This window comes from Dipodomys merriami, unplaced genomic scaffold, assembly GCF_024711535.1.
Source record: "Dipodomys merriami isolate MVZ:Mamm:240054 unplaced genomic scaffold, mDipMer1.0.p SCAF_19, whole genome shotgun sequence".
Taxonomy (NCBI): Eukaryota; Metazoa; Chordata; class Mammalia; order Rodentia; family Heteromyidae; genus Dipodomys; species Dipodomys merriami.
Genome location: NW_027203270.1, coordinates 20,654,309 through 20,678,426, shown reverse-complemented (window position 1 = coordinate 20,678,426; position 24,118 = coordinate 20,654,309). Strand labels below are relative to the sequence as shown.

Here is a 24,118-nt window from a genome sequence, read left to right as displayed (position 1 = left end):
CATGTAATCCTAGCTACTCAGGAGGCTAAGATCTGAGTATCATGGTTCAAAGTCAGCCAGGGCAGGAAAGTCCATGAGACTCTTATCTCCAATAAACCACTCAGAAAACCCGAAGTGGAGCTGTGGCTCAATGTGGTAGAGAGCTAGCCTTGAGCAGAAGAGCTCAAGGACAGCACCCAGGCTCAGAGTTCAAGTTCCATGAACAACAACAACAAAAACAACAAAAAAAAAGATTCTCACGGACTTTCCTGCCTGGGCTGAATTTGAACCTCGATACTTAGATCTCAGCCTCTTGAGTAGCTAGGACTACAGGCATGAGCCACCAGCACCAGGCTCGATGTCTGTAATTTTACATACTCAGAAGGCTGAGATCTGAGACCCCAGGTTCAAAGCCATCATGGGTAATAAAATCTGTGAGATTCTTATCTCCAGTTAACCACCAGAAGTAGAGCTGTGGCTGACATGGGAAAGACCCAGACTTGAATGCAAAAAGCCAAGTAAGAATGTGATGCCCTGAGTTCTAGCCCCAGTACTGTCATTTAAAAAAAAAATTTTTTTAACTTGAGGCACTGATGGCTCACACTTAGAATCCTAGCTACTCAGGAGGCTTGAGATCTGAGGATTGCAGCTCAGAGGCAGCTCAGGCAGGAAAGTCTGTGAGATTCTTACCTCCAATTAACCACCAGATAACTGGAAGTGGAGCTGTGGCTCAAAGTGGTAGACAGCTAGCCTTGAGCAGAAGAGCTCAAGGACAGCACCCAGGACCTGAGTTCAAGCCCCACGATCAGCCAAAAAATAAATAACTAAAATTACAAATGGACCTGAGGATAGAAGACACCTAACTGAATGGAGATGATGAGACACGCCAGCTTATGGGCAGCAGCAGCAGACTGCTCACACAAAGGTCCCATAGCCTTGAGAGACACACCTGAGTGCCCTCCTCCACCGCTCAGGACTGTCACACACATGACCCAAGCTAAGCTGGGCAGACTGACCTCTGGGCAACCCAGGGACTGAGTTCAGTTACATCCCATAACTACTGAGCTGGATATGGGCCACGCAGGAAGTAGGGATCCAAGGGAGGTTTTCAGAGCAGGAGAATGACACCCCCGCCCCGAAATCCTCGTTATGAAGATAAAGTGTGTTGGATGGAGTTGGACAGGAGGGGAGACGCTGGTTCACTTGCCATGTTACAAGCCCCAATTTGCATTCCTGGCGAGCCCTGGGAGATTGGTTTTTCTCGCCGGCCCAGCTGGCTCTGGCAGATAAGTGGGACTCTAACCCAGGGGCAGGTTTTGCAGAAAGGCCCAGGAAGAACTGGGTGCTGGGTCCTGTTGCTCCCATCCCCCCCGCCCCCCCACCAACACAAGACACATTCGTTCCTGTCTCTCCAGCCCAGCTTGAAGGACTGGCCTGAGCGGCTCTGGGTTTGCTGGGCTTTTAGCTGGGCAATTAGGATTTCCTGCTGACCACAGGCCCTTTACAGCTGCTCACCTTTGCCCTCCTCACCTCTACCCTAATCTCCCATTGCCTTGTCCCTAAAAGCAAGCTCAGCCTGCAGACTCTGCCTTAGTTAGGCCAAGGGAACCCCCAAACTGCATGTTCTGAGCTGGAATCTGGTGTACTCCGTGGCCTCATAACCTCAAACTCCCCTGGGTCCTCTCCATTGAGGCTCATGAGTCATTCAGGGAGTCAGAGACAACCTGCCCCCACCCCCACGCCACCGACTGCCCTTACCCCATTCCTTATCTCTCTGCTGGCAAACCAACTCCACAAGCTCTGAGGATGCCACTGGGGCTCTGCTTAGATCCCCACCTGGGCAGAGATGGCTCTTGATCCTCTTTTCTAGGACCCACAATAATGGTTAAGGGAGATCCTTTCCGACCTGAGAGGCAGGGAAGGGTGTGTTAGTATTTCCATTTTGCAGACGAGAACACTGAGGCCCAGAGGCAGGGAGTGAGAGACTCAAGCCACCAGCTCATAACTGCTTGAGTTGTAAAGTTTAGCACTCTGCCTCCTGAACCAGGCAGAGACGATCCAATGGCTAGTGACTGAACATACAACGCAGCCTCGGGGAGGTGGGCCAAACAGGATCCCCCTAACATCCATTTCATAACTACAGGCTATGTGAACTCTCAGGTTCCCAACTTCCCTGCCCTGAATCCTCCTCCCCTCACTCTGCCCCCTTCCTGTCTCTGAGCATACCTCTGGGTCTCCATCCTTCCTCTAGACATATGGGTGTGCCTGACATTTCTGGAATTCACTCCATACACATAATGAGGCCATTTTGAGAAGGTCTGCCTCAGGGGGAACCAGGGAACTGTCTAGTGTCCCCATCCTGACCCCTGCCAACTCCTGCTGGAGGTACTAACCAAGCTGCAAACAGATAAATAGATGCTCTCGGCCTCCACAGCCCCTCTCCTGCCCACCCCACACCTTCCCAGACCTGGGAACTGGAAATGCAGCATTCGCTGCAGCCAGGCAGCGGACACATCTATTTAGTGGGCTGTACTAACAGAGGAAAAGCCAGGGACTCCCCAAAAGGCAACAGGGGAGGGCATGGGGACTACTTGACAACAGGCAGCCATGACCTAGCTTCTGCCAGATGAATTGTCAGGTTCCCTGAGAAGTTAGTTACATGTGTGATAGGACATTTCCTCCCCTCTGGTACCAAGTTGGCCTTCCCCATGGGGAACCTTTGCAGAGACCCAAGATTCAGCCTTTGAGAAAGGGGCCTGATACTCAGTCCTCAGGATCCCCTGAGAACCAAGCAACAGACAAGGTGCCATGTCGAAGTTCCTCGGAGGCAACAGGGGGATATAGGTGCCAAGGGGAAATGTATAACTGCCACACACAAAAGATTCTAGAAACTTTCTTCTTCCCAGATGGGTTAGCTATGCACCTGCTCAGAAGCAGAGTATAGACCCAGCATCCCACTCTCCAGCCCCTACTCCATGCAACCTGGCCTGGGGAGGCCCAGGTGAGACTCTGCCTCCCTTACTCTCTCTGTTCTCTCTGACAGGGGGCTCTCACTGAAAACAGGGGCTCCTGTAGCGGCCCATGGCTCATACCTGTAATCCTAGCTACTCAAAAGGCTAAGATCTGAGGATCATAGTTCAAAGCCAGCCTGGGCAGGAAAGTCTGTGAGATTCTCATGTCCAATTAACTAGAAAAAAAAGAAAAAAGAAAAAGCCAGAAGTAGAGCTGTAGCTCAAGTGGTAGAATGCCAGACTCAAATGAAAAAGTGAAGCGACAGCGTGTAGACCCTGAGTTCAGGACCAGGACAAAAAGAAAGAGAAGAGGAAGAGGAAGAGGAGGAAGAAGATCCCTTTCCAGCAGCAAGAGAGGCTCCTGGAGTTGGTATAGCACAGGGACAGGCCTGGAGGGGAAGGGGTGGAAGTTCTCCCCTGCTTGTCGCCCCACACATACCTCCACCCCCTAAAGAATGTAATTAAGCAGCAGGCCTCTGCCAGGAGCCAAGCTTTCTGCCTTCCGTCTATAAATCACCTCTGAGTCATCCCTCAGCTCCTGGAGGAGCAACTTTGTGCCACTCCCCCAGGAGCTGCCTCCCACCCCTCCTGACCCAGCCTGGAGGACCCTAGATCCCAGCTGGAAACAACAGTGGGACATACTGTGTGAGAGGATTTGGGGGAGCCTCCAGTATCATTTATACTGTCTTGCCCTTCCTGGGCAAGGAAGTGCTGAGGTTAAGTTTTAGCCTATCCTCGTTGACTGCCTCTACTTACAAGTAAAGCTATAAGCTTTGGAAACCAGCACCACGCATTAGGGAGAAAGATGGTTCTGCAGATAGGGGGAAAACAGCTGGGTGGGTCCAATCTGGGAGGGCTTCTGGGAAGAGGCAAGCTTGGGTAGTGCACTTCAATGAGCTAATAGTCTGAAGACAGAGGTGAAAAGAGCTAAGATGTACAGTGTTTCCCACATGCCAGGCATTGTTCCATTGCTGAACTGAGGCAGTTGCCACATTCATTTTACAGAGGGGGAAACTGAGGCTTGGAGAAGTTATCTTGCTGTAGGTTATCCAGGGAGTAGTACATGGAAAGAGCAGAGAATGCCTAGATGTGGAGGAATGGGGGTGTTTAGGGCAAGATTGGGAGCAACATAGTAGTGGGGGTGCCAGTTTGGGGGGTTCAGAGTAGGTGGGGCTACAGAGATAAAAGAGGGCACTGTCTGAGGCAGGAACTGAGCATCTGCTGCAGAGACCTGGGCTTCACGGCCATCAGTGGAGTCCCTTTCTCAGACCTGTGAGACAGAAGGAACCTCTCAAGGAAATGCAACCCAGAGGGAGGCAGGGAAGCACACACAGCTAGGTCACACAGCCCATCCGAGGTGAACCTCAAGAGCTCAGACACAGGTCTTCAGCTTGAGCCATTTCCAACCCACACGGGCATGAATGTATTAAACCCTCACGGTCTGGTCTTCAAGCAGGGCCTCTTGTCTCTGCCTAGCTAGGGATGAAGAAGGTCTTTTCCTTCTCAACAGCCTTGAGGGGGATGGGAGGTGGAGGGGAACTTTTGTGAATCAGGACAGTGGGAAAGATTCTCCATGCTGACTTCCCATCTTCCTACCCTGCCCAGAGAGATGTGTGAGCTGAATCCTTCTCCAAGAAAAGCCACCTTCCCCGTCCAGATGCCAGGCTCCTTGTCTCCTGCCCAGATCAGTGAGACACCTCTTCCAGGTATGGAGAAGACCCTGGGCTCACAGCTCCCACCCACACCCCATTTTGAGGTCAGTGCCTCAATTCTACACTTGCCCAAGTAATCGTGAACATATGTGTGCTGGGACTGAGTTCTGTAGTGGGTGGAGGGGGATTGGCTTGCTGGGTGGAGTCCATCTCTTGGGTTTTTCACCTTGGACCTTCTTTGTGGCTCTGTAGCCCCTTCTTCTGGAAGTGATAACGCGGTGCCCAGACACAAGAGAGTGTAGTCCCTTGGTAATCAGGGACTGGATTTGCACTGGGGCAACTCAGACAAGCACCTGCTAAAAGATTGGGCTTCTAAGTCCAGCTCCAGACTCTTCTGACCTCCCCATCAAAGGTCTTCCCAAGGGTAGAATTAATTGCAGGGCAGACATCCTGGACATAAGGCCTTCAAGATCCCTGGGATGAAGTTGCGGTGACCCTCAGGGATGAGGGCTCACAGTGCATCTGGCTCTCATCTCTGCATCCTGAAGATGTTTAACCAAATCTCTGAGATTCTGGGAGAACTTTCCCTTCCCCCGTTTCCCTCACCCCCACCCCCATTACAGCAAGTTTGTCAGAGGACACAGCACTTGGTATTGTTCTAACATTTAACTGTTTTTCTTTCTTTTTATTTTTAAAGCAAAATATAGTCCCACCAGAAGAATATCAACAAATCAGCCATCAATTTTGTTCCTTGGCCCCCTTCACAAAGCCCCACCATAATGGGGGTGGGGTAAGCAGAAGGATTCTGAACTTACTTCTGAGATCTGCCCCCCTCCTCCCCCTCCTCCAGGGAAGGTCTGCCCTGGAAGGGAGACCACCCTGCTCAATAAAGCCTGGCCATCCGATCTGGTATCTGCTCATCTGTCTGTCTGTCTGTTTGTCTGTCTGTCTGTAGGATCAACAGCCTCCAGCCAGCTTAGCTTCTTTACCAGCCCCAGCCCCAGCCAGCTGTAATTCCTGCCTGCTACAAGTGTTAACACCTGGCCTGAGGCCTTCCTCCCCCGCAGTCTCCAGGTGCCTCCCTAGGCCCAGCCTACTGACCCCCATGGGGTTTGACTGAACATGTTCACAAGCCTGTGAGAGGCAGATGGGGGTGGGCGTGGGTGGGGGGGAGGCAGCAGGACATCTGACACAAGGGGAAACTGAGGCAGAGCTAGGGCAAGGCGCTGGAGTGGGGGATGGGCCCTAGGGTGGCGGAATGAGAACTCAGGTAGAAGCGTGGGTCATCAGTGGTCATCAGCCACACAGCTCCCGATGAGCTGCCAGCCCTCCACCAAGCTCAGGCTTCTTTCATGGACGTATCTGCTCTAGAGCATGGCAGCTCAGGGTTAGGGCCCACAGAGAGAGGGCTCATATTCTCTCAAGAAGGCAAAGAAAGAGACATTTCTCTGCTGGGAGATAACTAGGATTGACAAGGAGAGGTCCAGAAATCTGCCCCAGTGCTACCACTCCCTGGCTGGAAGACCCCAGAACACACCGCTTCCTTCCAGGAGTGTCAGTCTGAGCCTGGCAGTACCCTCCCTTCTCTCAGGGCTGGGGCCTGAGCAAGAAAAGCTGCTGGGGGCGAGAGTGGCCTTCCTGGAGTAACAGGGACAGAAATCTCTATAAACCCCTTGTGGGTGGGCCCAGGAGGTCAGGCAGTAATGGGCTCAGATGCTAAAAAGGACTGGAATCTGCCTGCCTGGGGGCAAAGCAGGATCACGAATCTAAGACCCATCCACTCTCCAGTTCCAGGCTGGGAGAAGGTGACTCACCCTTCACCCCAGCTCCAAGACCAAAGGAGAACAAGCTTGGAGAGGAGGGAGGGCCTGGGACCACAGTCCTCACGCAGGCAGGGCAAACCTGTGCCAAGGAAGGCCCTGCCCCCAGCCCAGCTATGGGTCTCAGATCAGCTAAGCCCTACAATTACCTTGGGAGACCTTTGCTTCCTTCTGGACCTTCCCTCTAGGGCCTCAGACAGCCACCAATTCCCCCAGCTAAGGTGTCCCTCCCAGCACACAGGTCAGGTGTCTGCAAACAAGTCCACAGACACACAGCCACAAACCCAATTTTGACACTTGTACCTGGGGACAAGACCAATCACAAGCAGACTCTGACCCAGTCCTCAGCCCACCTCAAACACGAAGCTCATTCTCAAACTCACTAGCACAATCAGGTCAGGGCCGTGAGCACTGAGAGCTTGCACAAAAATGCCTGTGGGGCTTTCTCCTAACCCTGTGGTGAAAGCATGCATGTGTGCATGGGTGCACACACACACCAACGCCACACTCACATGCCCAGTCACGCACAGCATCACATGAGCAAAAATACATGTAGGCTCCTCAGTTTTTCACAGACATACACATCCTAGAGCAAGCCGCTTGCTGACACTTGTTATGCAGAAGCACGGCACACCCTGCCTTGGGCCATGGTGGGCTCTCTTCAGGCATATCTTGCGTGATTTCATATGCAAGTTGTTCACACTCACACACTAGTGTGGACACACACCCCTTAGGGTCAAAGACCCACAATGCACACAGAGGCAGCCACTGTCATTGGAAAGTACAGGAATATACTTGGACCTGACCCCTCTCTCACACACACATACACACACACATCTTTCCTCTGCTTAGACAAAGCAGCATCCCTGTCCCCTCAACCCCCAAATAAGCCATGTACCCATCTATCCTTATATTAAGGCTGATGTCTTGGCCTCTCCGATTTTCCCAATCTTCCTTCCTATTAGCTGAGCCCTATTCCAAATGCTCCCCAGCCACCATTACACACAGATCGCACTGCTGCCGCTACCTGCCCACTGGCATTGCCCTCAGGAAGTGCCCTACCCCAGAGCATAGGGCAACGGAACTACCCTTTCCTCAGTCCCTGCCACCTCTGGGGCTCCAAGCTGTTTCTTCCTATCCTCCCTCTTGGATCCCTGAAAGGGCAAAGAATGACACGGCCTTGACCTGGGAATGGGAAGAAAATCGGGAATTACCATCAAGACAGCCTTCCTCAGAAGGGTAGAACCCTGCCCTGGAATCTCTGGCTGCCCCCGCCTCCCGCCCAGCTACCCCATGAACCTCTATAAACTCAGGAGGCCAGGCCAGCCCAAGGCCACAGGAAGGACAGAAGAAAGACTGACCTTTGGGTGTCAGTCATAGGAGCAACTCCCTAGACCCTTGGCCAAGCCTTGCTTCTGCTGCTTCTTTTCTCACAGAGGACCCCAAATACCCAAATGCAAAGGCTGCCACCAAACAACTGGAGGAAGACTCAGGGTGTGGCCCCCAAGTCTCTCCAGCTCTGCTTCCCCCAGTCCTAGGATCCCTGAGCAGGCAGGCAAGGAGAGCAGGGGCCGCAGGCAGTACTGCACCCTGGTGGCTCTTCTCTCTCACTTTCACCCCAGGGGCCACAGTCACAGTCCCCTTCTTACTCACAGGTCCCAAATTCCTACTTCTCACCTCCTCACCCCCAGGCCTAGGCTCTCCTAGGTCGAGGAGGGAAAGATTCTTTATAATTAAAGTTTTCCTGCATGCAGGGGGCTAGAGGAGGGCAGAGTCGGGGTGTCATTTAGGGAACTGGTTTCAGTGTGTCTTCCTGGCCGGCCCCTGCAGAGCGGGAGCTGCGGAGAGGCCGCGTGGAATACAAGGGGACTCCCTGGAGCTGGGGTTCCCAAAGGACTGTTTATTCCCCCAATCAGCCCCTTTGCACATGCAAGACGCCCCCCCCCCAACCTCCACACACACACCATCACTGCGCCTGTTTTCCCAGCCTTATTTACGAAAATGTCTTTTGTATGCTCTGTTCTCGGGGACAGAATCGTCCTTTCTCCTCAGTCCTCCGTTTTCCAAAAGCAACGAATGTGACATGGAAAATTGGGGTTTTGGTCAAAGAACAACAAGCCTACCCCCTCCCAAACAGCTACATTTTCAAAGAGCCTCACCCCCACCCCCCCACCCTCATTTGCCAGGATGGACAAGCAAGGAATGAATTCAACCGAATTCAATGGCATCTCTGATCTGTAAATTCCATATTTACTTCAGAGGCTCAAAATTAATCTAGAGCAGAAGAGGGGAGAATCTAATGAACCCCCCCACACACACACATACTCTTCTTGCCCCATGGATCCCTAAAACCTTTGGGATCTGAAATACGAAGGCGAACAGGGAGGATATTGTGGGGAAATCTCTTGAGCGAGGCACGGAGAAGATGGGATGGAAATGAAGGACAAGGGTGATTTTTTTTTCACCCATGAAGACCCCAAAATGGAGAAGAGGAGTGGCCAGCTCCAGAGACAGCGTTGGTTTGCCAGGAACCCAACTACCAGCAAACGGTGGGTCTTCCAGGATCCCCGGGATTGCAATGGGTGGAAGGTGAGGATCAAGAATGGGAGACCTTTGGAGACGGTGGAGGGGAAAGTCCTTCCTCCTCTGCGGCGGGTAGCAGGGAAAATGGTGATTTATCAGAGAAGCCAGGAGTTGGATTCTGAAGGCGACACCAACAGAAAATCCAGGAGTGGAGGGAAGCTGAGAGACTGGAGGTAGACAAGGAGAAAGGAGCCCCCAGCTTTGCCGCAGCCCACCCCTTCCAAGCCAGCGCGCCCCCCTTCCCCATCTCCCCAAGGCGCGGCGGAGAGACCGGGCCTCGGGCAGATAGGAGGCGAAGTCTTACCACCAAATTGGGTAGCCGGCGAGGACCCTGGTGCCACCGAGCAGGAGGCCGACGAGCAGCCCGAGCAGGTGGGGCTCCATTAGAAGCAGCGCCGAGGAGGAAGTTTGCCCGCGATCATGAAGAGGGGGAGCGACGCCCCCAATAGTTGGAACAAAGTCCACTTGAGGTTGGAAATGACTTTCGGGCTTGTCAGAAGCGCACCTCCACCCGCGGCCGCCCCCCTCCCGAGCCCGGCGCGGAGCAGCCGGGTTTGAGGATGTCAGCGAGCAGCCAATCAGCGCCCGCGGCCTAAGGTAAGAGATGAGTCCGTAGTTCGGCCTGTCAATCACGCGCCCCTCCCGCCCGGCCCACAACTCGCGCTCTGGGAAGGGCATCGCCCAGAAAACTTGGGCAAAGCCCGTGCCCCGGAATCCAACTGCGGGGGTGAGAGGGGGACCTGGGGTGAGGAGAGGAGGACAGGGCATGCTGGACCGTCTGCTGGCCCCAGACGGCTGTCCCCCTCCCCCCTACACACACACCCCACTCCCGCCCTCCCCAGCCAGCCAGCCAAGGTTTGGGGAGCTGGGATGTGACCTGGCGTTCACGTGGGCATTCCCGAGTGGCTCCCACCGTGAATGGGTGATCCCAATTTCTACCAGGGAGCTGTGTGATCTTCTTGGGACTTGGGCCTGTGTGTGTGTGTTGGCGGAGGGGGGTGGGGGTGGGGGGATCGAGACTAGAAAGCATAAGGGATGTTTCTAGAAACCATCCCCCCCCACCAACCCCCCCACCCCCGCCGCCGCCCCGCGTTCGGGCGGTCGGGACCAGGGGCTTTGAACGATGCCATCTCCCATAGACCTAGGCCCGGGCGCAGGGGGTCGCTCCTCGGAGGATCCGAGGGGCCCGCGGGAGAGACGGCCGAGACTTGGAGGTCTAACTGCGGGCGGCGCCTGGGGACCCCAGCCCGGTGTCACCGGAGTCTTTTGTCAAGGATCAGATTGGTATCGGGACCTCCTGCTGCCTGTGCATTTCCTGCAACTGACACCAGCGGCCAGTTGCATTTCCTGCCGGCCGACTGGGGGTCACTTTCTCCTCCTCCAGGCGTTCAGGCCCGACCTCAGATGCACTAACGAAGCTTCTTTTGGATTTGGGGGGTCGAATCATCTGGGGACACAGGAAAAAGTAGCAGCTTCAGGAGGGATGGAGGCCCCCAGCCTTGCCCTCAGTACCCAACTCTCTCCTGCCTTGAAAATGCTGAACTCTTCTGACAGGGAGCAATAACCTGGGGCGGGGGGGGGGGTCTTTATCCTGGGTGAATGCCACATCCATTCAGATGCCACCCTCCTCACAGGAAAACGAAAACAAAAAACCTTCCAGGCTCCAGAGGACTCTCTCTCTCCCTCCCTCTCTCCCTCCCTCCCTCCCTCCCTCCCTCCCTCCCTCCCTCTCTCCTTCCTCTGTCAAGCAGAGGAGTTGGGGGTCTCAACCTTGAGTGGTATTGTGAGACCGTGGTGGGATTTGGGAGACTCACCCCCACTCCCGCCGTGTCATCTGGGTGTCTTCCCTAAACCCTTGTCCTGAGCCACCCAAAGCACCTGGGCATGGCCAGGGTACAGAAGAGAAGATTCATAGGAGAAGGAGGCGACGACCTGTTCAGGGAAGTGCTGTGGAAGGACAGAGAAGGAGCCCACCAGAATTCTGCCCCCATGGCGGGCAGCATGGCGGGCTCTCCACTTAGCAATCCTGGGGCTCAGCTGAGGAAGTCCCACACCAGGGGGCCAGACATTCCTGGCCTTTGATCAAGGCTGCTGGTGCCCACAGCTCAGATCGCTGCCCCTGCCGTTGCTCTCCCAACACGGGCTGCTGCTGGTGAGGGGAGAGTAGGGAAGTGGCCCCTGGGGGCACCAAGGGTCGGGGGAGCCGCCTGGGCTTGTCACTGCTGCGTTCCTAGACCAAGCTAAACTGGAGGGGGTGGGGTGGGGGAGAGATGAAAGGGGGGGAGAGATAGAGTGGAGAGAGAGAGTGAGAGAGACAGAAAGGGGGCTGGAGACCGGAGTGGAGGGGGTTGAGCTAAGGCTACTAGGGAAGAGGAAACAGGGAAATAAAGGGGAAGGGGAGGGGTGGAGAGGGCCTGGGAGCAGCCGGGCAGAGGGAAATCCCAACCTGCTGCTGAGCTGTGGGTGAGTGTGGCGGAGGCAGAGGTGGTGGGCATCCTTTGGGATGCCCCCAGGGGCTGGGCTTGTTCTGAGGCACCCGGGGAATGCAGAGGCTCACAGGGAATGCAGGGCTCTAACTAGACCAACCCAGGCTGCAGGGGTAGAGAGCTTTCACACCTGCTTTCTGAGTTCAAGCCCTGCCACACTTTCCTAGGAGGAGGGGGGGGAGGAAAGACCACCTCCTGGGGGTCCCCAAGTCGATTTGTGGGGATGTCAAATCCTGCACCAGTATATTGAGATACAGACCTCCCCTTTCCCCACACCATCCAAGGAGAACCAGTAAGATGTCTTTTCAGATCACCAAGACACCCCTGTGGATTCAGTGTAGGGGTGAGCCACCAGCAGGCTTAGGGGTCTTTTAGGGCTGTAAGATTCTACAGGTGCCAGTCCTAGGAAGTGTGTGTGTGGAGGGGGAGGGGTCCCCAGTGGCTTTGGGTGGGATGTGGGTTGGCTGAGACGTGCCTAGCAAGAGGTCCTGGCTGCCGTAGGCAAAACTGATGGGGGGGGGGGGGAGGCAAGTAGCCAGTTGCCTCCTCTAGGCACCCTGGAGCCTGGGGAAGCCCCGGGCAGTGTGGGAGGTGGGGCAGGAAACAAGTGGAGGGAAGGTGGAATCCTTACAAACCTGAGGAAGTCAAAGAGGAGGGGAGGGAACCTAGTAGAGGCCCCTTGGGGCAGAATGGTGCAAGGGAGAATGGAGGCCTGGGTGGGGATTTCCCCCCACTTGAAAGCTCCCCAGAGGAGGGGATTCCTGAGCCCGTTTTCTCTCCAGCCAGGTGTCCTTCCTTCAACACAAGTTTAATTTCCTTCCTTCTGCTCATCTTGTGTTGGGAACAGTCAGTCAGATACTACCTGGGCAGGAGGGGGGGGAGAGGGGGAGGGGCGGTACCCCTGCACCCCCAGTCACAAAAGGAAATAGCCTCTGCTTAACAGGTATCCTGAATGTCAGGATAGGTTGTGCTTGCCAGGGAGGGGGTTAAACTCACTGTAATCAGCTTGGGTGAGGTGGGTGATGGAGACCCAGCCTAAGACTAAAGCCCCTCTTTCTCCCACACCCTAATTAGCAGGACCGGAGAAGGCAGCCAGGACTAGGGACCTACTGCAAGCAAAACGGAAACCTCAGACTTGGGCCAGACACCCCATCTCACTCCCACCCCCACTACCATAGCTGCCTAGAAGTTCCTTTTGATGTGCATACCCCAGGAGCATTCAGTCAGCCCCAGTGTATTCAGTGTGACTCCATTGGACCCCCTACCCAGGCACCTCCTAGACAAAGAATACCCCAGCCAGGCCCCTCACTGAGCTACCTGTCTGTCCTCCCAAGGGAGGAGGAAATCTCTGATTCAGAAACTGACTGTGAAATTCATTTTTGCTGGGACTATCCCCCAGGGGCTGCAGGGGGTCGGAGCCAGGAGTCAGAACCAGCCTAGGGAAGATGAAAGAGAAGGGGAAAGCCAGGGCAGGTGGGAGGGGAGACAGCAAGTGCCAAGGTCCGGAGGCCTAAAGCAAAGATTTACAAGGGAACAACACTAAGGGAAGCTCATGGGGCGCTCCAAGGCCTTGGAGAGGAAGAGGGGCTTTGAACTTTCTCCTGAGAGGTACAGGGGGCCCAGACAGTTTTTAAGCCATCTCCTTGGTGGCTGTAAGGCTGGATAACAGAAGGCAGCCTAGAAGCTAGAGCACCATACCCATAGCATGGGCGGTCTGCATAGAAAGTAATTGCACAAGCCAGGTGCTGGTGGCTCCTGCCTGTAATCCTAGCTACTAAGGAGGCTGAGATCTGAGGATCACAGTTCAAAGCCAGGCCAGGCAGGAAAGCCTGTGAGACTTTAATCTCCAAATAACCACTTAAAAACTGGAAGTGGTGTGCTCAAGTGGTAGAATACTAGCCTTGAGCAATGAAGCTTAAAGACAGTGCGTAGGTCCTGAATTCAATTTCCTGGACCAGCACACACACACACACACACACACACACACACACACACACACACACACACACACACACACACACACACACACACACACACACACACACCAATAAATTAATTGCATCAGATTTCATTTATGCTCAGCTCAGTTGGCTGGCATAGATACAGGCAGAGTCTCATAGTGCTAGAAACTCCAGACCTGCACCACCAACCAAGCACAAAGTTGGTGAGCAGCAGATGTCAAAGGAACACACATGAGAGTGCTGGTATCTGCCACAGAGCATGCTGCTTTTCCCATGCTCGACTTTGGGCGCCTCCCAGTGGTAGTGCTGATAACAAGGCAACAAGTAGCTGATGAGGTAGGTCACTCCACCCAAGGGGACAGGTCACCTTTGGATGTGACTAAGTAACTCAGACCCTTCAGGATCCTGGCAAAGCTGGCAACCTCTTCAATGAATGCCTTTAATCTACTCAGTAATCCTGGAGTTTATCTGGAGATAAGGTGTTCATGACTTCAGGCTTCCCTTCTCTTCTCCCCTTCCCCCAGTTTGTTGCTTGAGTCACTATACAGGTGAGAGGAGGTTCTGGCCTTACACTCCTGGGGCACCATTGGAAAGGGACCTTTCAGATCCTTCTAGCAGCCAGTGCGGTTCTCAGGCTTTCCTGATCTGGCCCAGGAGGATTGAGGATCTGGGGCTTCCAGGTGCTGCCTGTGGGTGGGAAAGGGGTTTTGATTTTTTTTTTTCTCCTCCTTCATTATCACAGCATTCCTCCTGCCTAGCCCCAGGGCCCCAGAGCATTTCAGAGTCCTTTGAAAAAGGGTGAGCCACAGGGGAAAAAAAAATGGGGACACCATTGTCCGTTCCTGTCCCTCAGGAGTCTGCTCTCCTGAGTTCACAGGGACTCATCAGTCTTAAATGAGAATGGAGCAGGGATAAGGGGCAAATGACAGTGTCACACTGCTATGGTAAGTTAGACATATTTGGTTCCTCCCCACTTCTCTTCCATACTGATAAACACTTGTCTTTCCTGCTCTTTGGCCCTAGTCGGGTGTAGGCTAAGTAGGTCCCTCTTCAAGAGACAAGAATCTTCTCCCGCAGGATTGCTCCCCTGACCCCCCTCATCAGCTCTGTAGAGAGCCCCTGTCATAGCCACTGCTGCGCTAGGCCTCTTACCTAGCTTTGTTTTTTCATCCAGCCTTTGGGATGACAGGCTATTTACATATACTACACACCAATTATATCTCCTCTAGGTTGCCCATTTCCCTCTCTGAAATCCAAACTCTGAGATTATGGACCACCCAGCACCTACAGCAGACTTGGCCCCTGGGGGAGTCCAACATGAGCATGGTTTATATTTATATGGCTGCAGTCTCAGAGGGGAGGACCAGGGGCTTATACTCTTTATGAGGTCCTCATTGTCCCCATCTTGAGTAGATCTTGGTCCTTAGATCTCCTGCCCACTCCAGTTGACCCTGCCATGGGGGGTGGGAAGAGATCAGGTTCCCCCCACTCCTGCCCCCTATGAGGCCTGAGTTGCTGAGATGAGGCTTTAGGAACCTATCAAGAAGTGGAGGCCACCGGCCGGAATCTGGGGCTTGGTGGGACCCCCTCCAACCATGCTGTCCTGTCACAAATCATCTGAGGGAGCAGAGGTCCCTGATGGTCATGAGAATATGATTCTAAACCCAGACCAGCGGTTCCCCCTCCTCCAGCAAGACTTCCCTGACAGATCATATCCCACTCAATCTTTCTGCCTTCCTCCTTTCCACCTTCTTTGCCTCTGCCTCAGAGCCCTGAGGATGTCCTGCCTCCGCCCCATGGCTGTCTGTCTGTCTGAGGCCTTCGAAGACCTAACCCCAAATCTTGTCTTAGAGGTGAACCTGTCTGAGCAGGCGTAATCGGATCCCCACGTTGATGCCTGGATGGCTGTCATGGTTTCTCTTGGCCAGGACTTAAGCTACTTGTGTGTGTGTGTGTGTGTGTGTGTGTGTGTGTGTGTGTGTGTGTGTGTGTGTGTGTGTGTGTATGCGCATGCATGCATAGAGGGCCATGAGCAGGCAGTGGAAAACAAGGACGCTCCACTTGCAGTCCTCAAGGAACTAGAGCCATCTTTGGTCTCCTATGTTTCCAGCTTCAGCCAAACAATGTCCCTGTCCCTTTATCTGGCCTCTGTGCATAGGAAAGTACTTCTGTTTTCCTGCTACCTGCAAATAGCAACCGCAGAGGGTGGAGCCTGCTGTAAGGAAGCTCCAGAGAAGAATGGTGGACTCATCTTCCAGAAGCCTGTCTCCTCCTTGATGACCCACCTCCACTGGCGCACCCAGGAGGGGCCCTGTATGTTGGGGGATGGCTCCTGTATCCAGCACATCTTCCTTGGGGAGCTTCATGGGCAACCCCTTGCCAGATACGTGCTCCTGAACACAATGCAACCTACTTGCCATCTGCTAGGGAGAGCCTTGGATCAAAGGATCAAGTAAATGTTTCTAGACACCAGGAGAAGAGCCACCAAGAGTCTTTCCTGGGGAAGATGTTGGCTTTAGAGAGATGGAATAAAAAAAAAAAAAGGCCAATATCCTAGGAGATGGTACAGGGCATTTCCTATCATGCCTTAGTATGCACCTGCCAGTGCTCTCTCTGCCCAAAATTCATCTCCTTACAGAGCCAGCAGGGCCAGCAGCAAGCTCCTCCTGCGACTCAAGCTGGACCAGCAGTTGGCCCTGAACCCTGGGAGCCTGGGCACATGAATAGGCCCCAATGGGTGGGCAATAAAGCCAAAGCTACCTAACCAGCAGAGACCCAGGAACGGGTGCCTGTGGATGATAGTACAAGTGTGGGCAGGTCCTTGGGCTGTTCAGTGGGGGGTGGGGAGGGCAGTCCCTGCCATGTCTGAGGTAGTGTCTGTGATAAGCTGAGTGACCGAAGCTTCCATTCTGTTCCTTTGTGGCAGGCAGCTGCTCTTCATAAGCTTCAAAGAGCCTCAATGATTTTAGCTTACACTTTGTTCCAATGTCTATCCCTACCCCACTTTACTCAGAGCTAAATCCTAATTGTGTAGGCCAATCATGAGGACCCATATTCTAAACCAGGGATTGGCCTAACCTGGGTCCCAGGAGACATGTAGGAGGTTAGTTGAAGGATCCAAAAAGATTTCTGACAAGTTATTTGGGCTTTTAAAATGAGACACAGTAGCCAGTTGCAGGTGGCTCACACCTGTAATCCTAGCTACTCAGGAGGCTGAGATCTGAGGATCATGCCTCAAAGCCAACCCAGGCAGGAAAGTCTATGAGACTCCTTGAAAACCAGAAGTGGTATTGTGGCTCAGAGTGGTAGAGCACTAGCCTTGAGTAAAAGAGTTCAGGGACAGCACCTAGGCCCTGAGTTTTCTTTTTCCTTCTTTTGAATATTATTGTATCTGGATAGGATGCCTAGAGTTCCAACAGCCATACTGTGGCCATGAGAAAACTATTTGAGAAGGAAGCCGGGGAAGAGCAAAGGGAAATAGAAAAATTGGACCACGGACTCCATTCTTGTCCTCAGAATCCTGTCTTAGAACTTATAATGTGAAATAGTACATTTTCCTTGTTTAAGCCACTTGAAGCTTCTCATTGCTGCCAAAGAGCTCCTAACTGGCATGTGTATTTATTCTCCTCATCCCAGTGTCTGGTGCAAGTAGTGAGATTAAATATTTCTGATAGATTTAAAACTGATGGCTGGGTAGCAATGGTTCATACCTGTAATCCTAGCTACTCAGGAGGCTGAGATCTGAGGATCATGATTCAAAGCCAGCCCTGCAGAAAGGGCCATGAGACTCTTATCTCCAATGAACTACCAGAAAACTGGAAGTAGTGCTGTGGTTCAAAGTGGTAGAGTGCTAGCTTTGAGCAAAAAGAGCTCAGGACAATGCCCAGGCCCTGAGTTCAAGCCCCACAACTGGAAAAAAAGAAAGAAAGAAAGAAAGAAAGAAAGAAAGAAAGAAAGAAAGAAAGAAAGAAAGAAAGAAAGAAAGAAAGAAAGAAGGAAGGAAGGAAGGAAGGAAGGAAGGAAGGAAGGAAGGAAGGAAGGAAAAAGAAAAAGCTGGGATGCTTTCATTTAAGGGCTGGTGAAGGTTAGGGCTTCTTCTGAGGTGTTGGTCTGGATTCTCATTCTGAGAGTAACTTGTGAGGGACTTCCATTTAATGCAGAACCTATTCTGTCCCGTACTGCCTTTTCTTTTCTATAAGAGGTTGCAGCCTGGCCATTGATAGATTGAGGTAAAGGGTCTCTTTTAGGGTGATGAAAACTTGTCATAGTTTCAATGGGGAGGGTTAAATATCTTCTTAAATATCCTGAATACCTCTGAATTGTCTGATTCCATAGCTCGCAATGCTGAACAGCATGATTCCTCTTCGAAAAGAGTGCTCAGAGCATTCAGTCTGGCAAACTGAACAGATTGTCTTAGAGATTGGTTGCCCATATTAATGCTGACAATAATGATCTTCACAATGATGTTCTTCCTAAGGCTTCTTTCTCTTCCTCCTCCTCACCCAGCCCCAACTGGATCCACTCTATGGCCTCCTCTGATTTTTGCAAAGGGAGGGTGGGTGGGAAAATGAGAAATTTTTTCTGGTATATTACTGGGGTTTAAACTCAGGGTCCCTTAGCCTTATCATTCAAGGCTGATGCTCTACCACTTGAGCCACAGCTCCACTTCTGGATTTTTGCTAGTTATTTGGAGATAAGAGTCTCTCAGACTTACCTTCTTGGACTGGTTTTATTCAAAGCCACAATCCTCAGATCTCAGCCTTCTGAGTAACTAGGAATACAGGTGTGAGCTACTAGCACCTGTCTCAAAATTCCAACCTTTGAAGCCAGTCATTAGTAACTCACCCTTATAATCCCAGCTACTTGGTAGGTTGAAATAAGAAGGATCAAGGTTCCAGGCCAGCCCAAGAAAAAATGTTCTATTATTATTATTATTATATGTTTTCATTGTGAGAATACCGTACAGAGGAGTTACAATTACATGGGCAAGATAAGGAGTACATTTCTTATCAAGCATTGTTGCCTCCTCATTGTTTCCCCTTCCCATCCCTTCCCATATTCCTCCCCTCCCCCCACCCAACCTCCCCCCACCCCCCACCAAAGTTGTTAAGTTCGTTTTTTTGACATAACAACTTGTGAAAAAATGTTCTTAAGACCCCATCTCAACAAAGAAAGCTGGGTGCACCTGTCATCTGCCTACAGTACAAAGCATAAATAGGAGAGTGGAGGTCTAGGCTGACCCAGCAAAAACATGAGACCCTATTTTAAGAATGACAGCAAAAAGGGGCTACAAATTTGGTCCAAGAGGTAAGAGCACCTACCTAGCAAGTATGAAGCCCTGAATTGAAATTCTAGTACTGAAGAGGGAAAAAAATGACTCTGTTCAGCCAAACAATATTTTAGACATTTTTAAATTCTGGAGAAAACAAAATAAAATAAAAAATAGTTTAGTTATATTGTCTACTGATTTCCCAGCTACGGGCTGGTGGCTCACCCCTGTAATTCTAGCTACTCAGGAGGCTGAGATCTAAGGACTGTGGTTTGAAGCCAGCTTGGCCAGGAAAGTCTATGCGACCGAAGAGGCCCAACAAGGAGTCCCTTTGGACTGGACGCTTGGCTGACGCTGGGGCAGGCCTCTGTCTGGGGCTGTCCCAGCCTTGAGCGGAGGCTGGTGCTTCTTTGTGAAGGCTGTGGTGTGTCCAGCCCTCAGAGGCACGCACGGGGCTGGGCAGTGCCAGTGGCGCTCTTGGCAGGCACTGAGTCCTCAGAAGACAGAAAGGTGTGCGGAAGGGAAGGGGCTCCTAGTGGCTGCCCCTCAGTCTGTGTTGAAGGTTGCCGACTTAAGTTTAAGACTTGATTCCAGAGCACAAAGCCTCCTCTCTGGGGACTTGACCTCTGGGGTCCAGTGTCCCTGGGGCCGGCGGAGCTGCCCAGAGGGAACTGGCCCCAGAAGGGCCTGGGTTGTTGGCAGCCAAGTGGCTGGGAGGGAAGTTTTAATGATACACAACACAAGACACAGGGGGTAGAGAAAGAGGGGGGTGGTGGAGGAGAGAAGGAAGGTTGGGGTGGGGGGAGAAAGAAAGACCTCCTGCCAGGCCTGTTGCCAGGAGACGGCCATGCAGCCAGAATCAGCCCTGCTCTTTTCACAGTTGCCTTTAAGCACCGAGAGAAAGCCTGGGCCATAAAGGGAGACATGTGCTGCTGGGTATGTAAGGCTAGCCTCTGCAGTTAGGGGAGCCCCTGGCCCCTGCGCTCTCCCCCCCCCCCACACCGCTGCCTCCAGAGAGCCCCTGGCACCCCTGGCCTTGTCCCAATGCTTGGTACTTATGAATGAACAGACTGGGCTAGAGAGCAACCCAGAAAGACTCAGGAAGGTTGGGGCACTGGCCACCAAAATGTCACAGCTACCTCTGGGGTAACCGGTATTAGCAAGGGTCCCCAGGGAGCTAGCAGGAGCAAGAAGCCAAGGGAATTCAACTTTGGACTGTCATTGGAGAAGTATTTCTGTTGAGTTCGGGTAGCACATGAGGTTCAGTGGAGTCCTAGGAATTCCCCAATCAGAAGGGAAGTAGTTGGGAGCTAAGTCCTCCAACCTGCACTCTGGCCTCCTTGGAGGAAGCAGGCCACTTTAGGCACTGTCCTGGCAGTTCAGTCAGTGGCTGTGTCTGGGTCCACCCAAGGTCTGCCACCACAACTACAACTCTGGATAAGACAAGGACTAATATGTCCTAGGGCCTGGATATCAGTTCAGAGACTTGGAGCTCCTATCCCCCACTTTTCTCCCTCCCCCCTCACCAGAACCCCGGAAGTAGTATGTGTATATACTGAGCTCTTCCTGGTCTTCTGACTTCTCTTTGACCATTTGAGGCCCTGAGCTCACATCCTGTGTATTGACAGAAGGCAGGTGGAAAAGAACTATGGGGAGAGACCATGCTGGACAAAATCATACTTTGGTGGTTTTGTTTATTTGTTTGTTTGTTGTATATGTCTGTCATAAGACTTAAACTCAGGGTCTGGGCACTGTCTCAGCTTTTTTGCTCAAGGCTATCACTCTACCACTTTGAGCCACAGTGCTACTTCTGGTTTTCTGGTTAATTGGAGATAAGAGTCCCATGGACTTTCCTACCTGGGCTGGCTTTGAACTGTGATCCTCAGGTCTCAGCCTCCTGAGAAGCTAGGATTACAGTTGAGAGCTACCAGCACCCAGCTCATACTTTGTTTTATCTTCCAAGGCCTCCCCCCCTCCCCCATGGGCATGCACCCATGCTCTCTTGCTTGCTCACTTGCTTCCCTCTTTCTGGCCTTACAGACCAAACCCAGGGCATCAGGCATGCTAGGCAAGTTAGGCAAATGCTCTTCCATCTGCTCTTCCTTGAGATCCTGACAACACGAGGGGTTAACCAGGAAAAGGAACAGGGTCATGCTGTGTCTAGAAACTTGTGAGGGGTCCTCACAGGACATCTTGCACTTCCTCCAACTTCCTTTGTATCTATCTACTCTCTGCCAAAGTGTATGGTTCCCCTGGTTAAGTCTTTCCAGGTTCCATCCTGGGTCAGGCCCTACTCTAGATATGAAGATTTCCTTCCAGAAGAATCAGATCTCCAGAAGGCAGTGACCAATGGGCAGGTTCACTATATTGATGATGGTGGTGGAGAAAGCTGGTGTGTGCTGGGCAGTGGGTGGGGCAGGTGACCACTGGCAGAGGTCTCTAGGGAGGCCAGGCTGCAGGACATGGAGGAGGCAAATACTGGAGGTGACTGGCAAGTTCTGCCAGGTCTGCTTGGGCTCTCCATCAGGAGGCCAGCCTGTCTATCTGGCTTGGCCTTTTCCTTTTCTTCTCAAGGGAAGCAAGGGATCAGGGGAGAGAGCCCATCTGGAGGGCCTCTCTTCAGGGAGCTCTCAGGTCCTAGAGACTGGGCTCACCTTCCATCTGCTCCTCTCTTCCTTTCCTCTGGCTCCAGAACAGCCAGTTGTGGTCTGGAAGTTCACCTCCCACCATGGCTCTGCTCTTCCTCTATTCCTTCATAGCCCAGATGCCCCCCCCCCACCAGTCACTTCCTCATAGGTCCTCAACTCCCATGTATGCCTCCAGTCCAGGGTTCTTGCTTATGAAAATAGTCTAGAAGCCCATTCTGCTTCAGAAGCAACCTCCAAAATGGCCACCAATAAACTCACCTGTCAGCATTCTTCATCTGACTCTCCAGATCTACTCCAGGCCTTCTACTCCTTCCCTTCCCTTCCCTCCCCTTCCCTTCTTCTCCTTCCCTCTCCTCACTTCCTCCCTCCTTCTCCCTCCTCCCCCTCCCTTCCTTCCTTTCCCTTCTCTTTTCTTTCTTTCCTTCCTTCCTTCTTTCTCATTTTCCTTTTTCCATCCCCCCTCTTCCTATTTTCCTTCCTTCCTTCCTTCCTTCCTTCCTTCCTTCCTTCCTTCCTTCCTTCCTTCCTTCCTTCTCTCCCCCCTTCCTTCCCTCCCTTCCTCCCTCCCTCTCTCCTTCCTTCCTTCCTTCCTTCTCCCCCGTCTCCTCCTCCTCTCCTGCCTATTTTTCATTTTTCTTGCTGTGCTGAGATGGAATCCAGACTTTGCCTGCTAGGCAGGTGTTCTCCCAAAGACCTATACTCCCCAAACCCCTTCTTAGTGAGAGGTAGGACCACAGTTAATCTCTTGAGGCCACAATCTCCTCCTCTAGGAAGCCTCCCCAATTTACAGCCTCCTTTGTGCTTCTAGACTCTCATCAGGGGAGTAATGGCTTATTAATCACCAAAGATTTGTCCCCAAAGCTCAGGGCTGGGAGTGGTGTGGTCAGGTGAGTGGGGGTAGTCGTGACAGGAGGATCTCATCTCCTGTCAGATGGAAGACTCACCTGGATTGGAGCAAAGGGAAGGCTCTCAGGCCCCACTGTCTACTTCACCATCCAGACCTATCACTGCCTAGCCCCTTGACCGTGAGGTTGAACCTCCTTCTCTGAACCATAATCTTTCCCAGAAATAATCCCAAGAGAGTGAGGGAGGAACAAAATCCTCCTCTATGATACAGGACCCACTCGGTGGGGTTCCTCAGTGGTAAGGCTCCTTCTCTAGGGTCACTGGGAGCCCCAAAGGTACCAGGTCTACAGATGGGGGACAGTGTGGTCTGGATGGATGGTCAGGGTCACAGTGACACCTGCTGGAACTTCTAGGAACAGCAGTTAGAGAGAGATGCGTGTGTGTGTGTGTGTGTGTGTGTGTGTGTGTGTGTGTGTGTGTGTGTGTGTGTGTGTGTGTGTGTGTTGTTAATACCTCCTTCCTACAGATCTTGAAATTCACTTCAGATCTCAAACCCTTGGGGTGGAAGAGAGAAAAACAGGCACTGAATGAGATGGAGGAGGGGACATTGAAATATTAACTGGGGCTCCCAGGGGAAGTCAGGGTCCTGGGACAAGTTGCCTTCCTTGGAATTGGTACATGTTTTTGAATTTCATTCATGGAGTATGGTTTCTAAGGATAGATATCTCTTTTCCTGTGTCAGTGTTGTCCCTTGTGTTTCTATATGAAATGGATTTCAAGGGTAAAGAGCAAATATGCCCTTTGTAGACCTTCATGTTTTATGGCTCTGATAAGAGGTGGCAAAGTACATGTTATACTGCAAACATCAGTGGAGAAATCAAGAGGACTAAAAAAAAAAAGAGGTATATTTAGCACAGTGGCTGCCATCTGATACGTGCTCCTGTAGGTTGAGGGCACTTCCTTGATAAAAATGAAACCATGGCTGGGCACTGGTGACTCACACAAATCTTTGGAACCTCTGTCTTTGCTCCAATCCGGGTGAGTCTTCCATCTGACAGGAGATGAGATCCTCCTGTCACAACTACCCCCACTTATCTGACCACCACCACTCCCAGCCCTGAGCTTTGGGGACAAATCTTTGGTGACTCAGGAGGCTGAGATCTGAGAATCACAGTTTGAAGCCATCCTGGGCAGGAAAGTCTATGAGACTATTATCTCCAGCAAACCACCAGAAAACTGGAAGTGATGCTGTGGTTCAAAGTGGTAGAGTGCTATCCTTGAGCAAAAGAGCTCAGGGACAGTGCCCTGAGTTCAAGTCCCATGACCAACCAAAAGGAGGAGGAGGAGGAGGAGGAGGAGGAGGAAGAGCAGGAGGGAGAGGAGGAGGGAGAGGAGGAGGAGGAGGAGGAAGAGAAAAGAAACATCCAGTGGAAGGATCTTTCCTGGTGAACTAGGCTAGAAGTGAGATGATGTCCTTGTACACAGGGTGATGTCCCAGTGGAACACCTGCTGATCTCTCTTCTAATGGGACTGGTACTAGAGAGTCACTAGGTGCCAGCTCCTGATGTTGGTATATTATAATTGTTTCCTTGTATGAGTCCCAGGCAAGAGCTGGAAGCACCTGTTTTTCATAAATAAGGGACATGTGGCCCAGGGAAGCTGTGTGGCCTAGTCAAGCACAGTCCTAGTAAGTGCTGGAGCCTGAGGAGTGAACCCAGGTCCTCTTCCCCTCAAAGCTAGAGAGCAGTAAGACTCAGTTTTCCATTCCCCTGGCAGAGGACCGAGCTGGTGTGTGCCTTGCGGACTGCCATGCACAGGCACACAGGTTGCACACTGCAGAGGGTTCTGCACAGAGGAGGGTGC

General features: G+C 52.3%; 1 protein-coding gene across 1 annotated transcript in view; it reads right to left on the bottom strand.

Annotated features, from left to right (window-relative positions):
- Window positions 1-15,858, bottom strand: part of Wnt3 (Wnt family member 3) — a 47,552-nt gene extending 31,694 nt beyond the window's left edge. Inside the window, exons 1-4 of the mRNA XM_070026906.1 lie at window positions 15,778-15,858; window positions 10,924-10,992; window positions 10,372-10,492; window positions 9,350-9,785 (exon numbers count right to left, since the gene is read on the bottom strand). Coding sequence (XP_069883007.1) covers window positions 9,350-9,785; window positions 10,372-10,492; window positions 10,924-10,992; window positions 15,778-15,858 — 707 coding nt within the window. The remainder of the gene's footprint in view (window positions 1-9,349; window positions 9,786-10,371; window positions 10,493-10,923; window positions 10,993-15,777) is intronic.
- Window positions 15,859-24,118: the final 8,260 nt, after the last annotated feature.